The following is a 4,776-nucleotide window of genomic DNA, read 5'->3' as shown; positions in this document are numbered from 1 at the left end:
GAGGTTTACTAACTATAAATCTATGGCCAGTTTTCATTCTTCTACATACCCTCTACCCCTCTCTGCTCTGTCAATATGTAAGAACAAATCTAGGAAGTTTCCTGAGTCATTCCTTGATCAAAACACTAACTACTTTTATTTCGTGCTTCTCTCTTTTTCTCCACCAGGCATAACCACTTTCATCCACATGCTTTACTTACAAGGCTGATATTCTGATGGTTCAACTCTGCCAGAAGACAGATCCTCAATAATTAGCCCTGCACACTGACCAGCTCAGGCTAAGGAGCCAGAGCATCTATGACTGTCAGTTTTGCCTGCCTTCTTCTCTGGACTAATTTTTACATAGTGGTGACTTTATAATGACTACGATTAAAGCTCTGCTGGACATGAGGATCGTACTTCTGCTGTACTGGCTTGGGGTGTTTCTGTCCTTTTGTGGACACACCGAGGCTGATCACTCCCAATACCATAGTCCCCCAGAAGTGGTGATTCCTTTGAAGATACTTGGCACTGGAAGAGGCATGAAGCCTTCAGACTGGCTCTCTTACAGCCTGCATTTTGGGGGCAAGAGACACATTGTCCACATAAAGGTCAAGAAGTATTTGCTGTCCAGGCACCTCCCAGTGTTCACCTACACAGACCAAGGTGCTCTTCTTGAGGACCATCCCTTTGTTCACCATGACTGCTACTATCATGGTTATGTGGAGGGGGACCCAGAATCCCTGGTTGCCCTCAGTTCCTGTTTGGGTGGCTTCCGAGGATTGTTACAGATAAATGACAGTGCTTATGAAATTAAGCCCATGACTTTTTCTACTAAATTTGAACATTTGATATATAAAATGGAGAGTGAGGAGACTCAGTTTTCAGAAATGAACTCTGACTTTGTGCTAGAGGAAATTTTACCCCAACTGGAGTCTCAAGAGATTAATAATTTCACTCAGAAGCAAACTGGTTATGGGAGCTGGTGGCGCCATTTTTTTATTGTTGAACTAGTAGTGGTGGTGGACCATACTCTATATCTTCATATAAAAAAGAATATTTCAAAGTTTACTGAAGATCTATATACTATCGTAAATATAGCAGATTCCATTTATGAGATATTGGGTATTAGATTGTTATTGTTTGGTTTGGAGTTCTGGACTGAAAAAAACTACATTGAAGTTAATGATTTAAGATCTCTGAATTATTTTTGCATTTGGAAAAAAGATAACCTTGCTCCCCGCCTGCCACATGATACTGCACATCTTTTTATGAATAAACCAGTACGAGGAATGAGTGGTTTAGGTTTTGTTGGAGGGATGTGTAAACCATTCTATAGTTGTGCAATTATTACTATGTTAAATAGATCCTTGACCTTGGTTGGAATTGCAATAGCTCATCATATTGGTCATAATTTGGGTATGTCTCATGATGGCGATTTTTGTACATGTGGACACTTAAGATGTATAATGCATACTTCAAACCCACCAATAACAACATTTAGCAATTGTAGTCTTTCTTTTTTTTGGGCATATACTATACACGAAGCAAAATGTACACTCTACGAGATATACACAAAGGATATATTTTCAAAGAAGCGTTGTGGGGATGGCATTGTTGAAGAAGAAGAGGAGTGTGACTGTGGACCTTTACAGAATTGTGCAAAAGATGCCTGTTGTCTATCGAACTGCACTATGACTTACGGGTCTACTTGTGCTCACGGACTTTGTTGCAAAGACTGCCAGTTATTACCATCTGGAGAAATGTGTAGAAGAGAGGCCAATGAATGTGACCTTCCAGAGTGGTGTGATGGATCATCCCCTCAGTGCCCAGATGATGTGTATGTGGAGGATGGAATTCCTTGTAATGAAAGTGCCTATTGCTATGAGAAGAGATGTAATGACCGCAATGATCTGTGTAAGCAGATTTTTGGCCCGGAGGCAAAGAGTGCAAGTCAAAATTGCTACAAAAATGTAAACACTCTTGGCGACCGTTTTGGTAACTGTGGTATCAACAAGTCTTCATATGTAAAATGTAATATCTCAGATATCCTGTGTGGGAGAGTTCAGTGTACGAATGTGAGAGAAATTCCCCTTTTGAGGGATCATTCTACTGTGCATCAGTATCGCTTCAATGAGGTCACCTGCTGGGGTCTCGACTACCACTTTGGGATGCCCAAACCTGATATTGGGGATGTACAAGATGGCACAGAGTGTGGTGAAGAACACCTCTGCATTGACAGGAAGTGTGTCCATATATCTCACTTGGATAGTAATTGTTCACCTGAGTTCTGCAACATGAGGGGCATTTGCAACAACAGACATCACTGCCATTGCAACTATATGTGGGACCCACCTAACTGCCTAGTAAGGGGCAATGGAGGTAGCATTGATAGTGGTCCACCCCCTAAGAGAGAAAAGTTTAACAAAAGTTATGTGTTATGGTTCTCGCTTTTTTGGTTGCTTCTCTTATTATGTTGTCTTCTTTACCTTTGCCTGAAGAGAAAAAAGAAAGAGGAAAAAGTTCCGACTCAACCTACAAAGCCAGAGCAAAAGGTTCCGAGTGGGACTGAAAAGCCAGCGCAAAAGGCTCCGAGTGGGACTGAAAAGCCAGCGCAAAAGGCTCCGAGTGGGACTGAAAAGACACCTCAACAGGCTCCGAGTGGGACTGAAAAGCCAACAAAAAAGGCTCCGAGTGGGACTGCAAAGCCAGCGCAAAAGGTTCCGAGTGGGACTGAAAAGACACCTCAAAAGGCTCCGAGTGGGACTGCAAAGCCAGCGCAAAAGACTCCGAGTGGGACTGAAAAGACACCTCAAAAGGCTCCGAGTGGGACTGCAAAGCCAGCGCAAAAGGCTCCGAGTGGGACCGAAAAGACACCTCAAAAGGCTCCAAGTGGGACCGAAAAGACACCTCAAAAGGCTCCCAGTGGGACTGCAACGCCAACGCAAAAGGCTCCGAGTGGGACTGCAACGCCAACGCAAAAGGCTCCAAGTGGGACTGAAAAGCCACCTCAAAAGGCTCCAAAGTCTCTGAGTCAGACTGCAAAACCACAGCAAAATGTTCAGAGTCAATCCAGTATATCAGTTCACCAGAGTCAAAGTGGGAAACAAAAGTCATCAAGCGTAAAAAGTGCACCTAAATAATTATGCATTAAAAAAAAAGGGAATCCCTGGAATATTTCTACTTACTCTTCATTATATTAAGCAATTAGAACACTAATTTTTCCTAAAATTTGGGTTTTTAAAAAATATTTTCTGGGAGAAAACATGGCACATGGGTTGTGTACAATTTTTTAAGTTATTGCTTCTCAGCTTCAAATCCCCTTCCTATTTTGTACACTGCATTGCTTGGGCCACATTCTTGTTGTATCAGGCCACTTCCCATAGGGATCTGCAATAGGGAGAATGAGTGAGAGTTTGGAAATCTGGGAATCTTGTTTGTTTCCCACGTGTCAATATCACCTCAATAAGGTTTTACACTGGCAGCTATACTTAGTTCATATATATATATATATATATATATATATATACATACTATGATATATAATATATTATTATATGTAATATATTATGTATTATATATATAAAACATTTGTTTGTGTATATATATTTAAATATATTTTAATTTTCTCCAATCCAACTTCATTGTCAGCCTGAGAGATACCAGCAGAGCTGTCTGGTGTGTCATCCTCAAAGTTCTGAGTCTCAGATCTTTGATCTTTCTAATATCCCAAATCTTTACCAGCCCAGCAGAACCTACCCTCAGAGTTCTGAGTGTCAGATCCATGCAGTCAGCCCTACAGTCTTTTAGATTTAAGTAACCCCTAAGCTTTTCCCTTTGCTCCTCAACTCTTTGAATGAAATTGCAGTTAATATTTCATGGCTACTTGCCAGTTAGCAGGACAATGTCTCCCTTAACTTGTTCTGTTCTTCCATAAATGTTTACTTAATTCTGTCCTTCTAAAATCATTGATGTGGTTTTACTTTTTCTGACCGATTCCTGACTGTGATGGTACTAATCTTGGTATAATGAGGGAAATGAAAGTGAGGAAGTGTCAAAAGTTTTTGAGATTTTCTTTACCACTCACCTTTACCAACTTGGGTAAATTACTTAAATTTTTATTGTAATTTTCCAACCAAAAAAAGACAGGATAAGATGATAATAACAGTTGTCTCTCAAATTTGGGGGTTTCCTAGGTTATGAAATGAGATAAAGAGAATGCTTTCAATTCTAGGTAGGTCTTGGGAGATAAGTGTTTTGGTTTTTTCCCCTTCAGAAAACAACTATAAAAACAATTTTATAATGCCAAACACATTTTTAATTATATTTTTAAAGTATCAGAGAATTGTGAAGGAAATGAAGGTTAAAAGACTTAAAAACTACAAAGAAAGGAAAACAATGAGAAATGTCAATACTTTTCCCCCTCAAACAAAAGTGTCTGTTCCCAGTAATGTGATTAGTCTGAATAAAAAGTAAAGATCAATTTGGCCATCCCAGTTAGAAGACCTCTGTTGAAGAAAGAGAAATCTGAAAACTCTAATGTGTAAAAGAGAACAAGTTGATAGATTTGACACGTAACAGACATCAAATTCAAAATCAGTTTCTCTACATCGCATCTGCTGATTTTAAGTCCTCTGTGGGAGGCTAGGGAGACAGGTTGAAGCCTTTAAAGGAAGAAATATCTATAATCTGTTGTACTGAGGGCACAAAGACCTAGTGGAAGGGGATTTTCCTAAAAGACATGTACTGCCTTCCCTTTAAAATATTAGCCTGATTTTGAAGGAGATTGGAATATAG

The 4,776-nt window shown here is 39.8% G+C and overlaps 1 protein-coding gene across 1 annotated transcript; it reads left to right on the top strand.

Moving 5' to 3' along the window:
* The first annotated feature begins 386 nt into the window (after positions 1 to 386).
* ADAM29 (ADAM metallopeptidase domain 29) lies at positions 387 to 3,122 on the top strand. The gene has a single exon (XM_045997427.1). It carries the CDS (start codon positions 387 to 389, stop codon positions 3,120 to 3,122), a length of 2,736 nt encoding a protein of 911 aa, XP_045853383.1.
* The last annotated feature ends 1,654 nt before the right edge of the window (positions 3,123 to 4,776 follow it).

The sequence above is a fragment of the Meles meles genome, chromosome 2 (genome assembly GCF_922984935.1).
Source record: "Meles meles chromosome 2, mMelMel3.1 paternal haplotype, whole genome shotgun sequence".
NCBI lineage: Eukaryota > Metazoa > Chordata > Mammalia > Carnivora > Mustelidae > Meles > Meles meles.
This window is presented reverse-complemented; position numbering and strand designations above follow the sequence as displayed.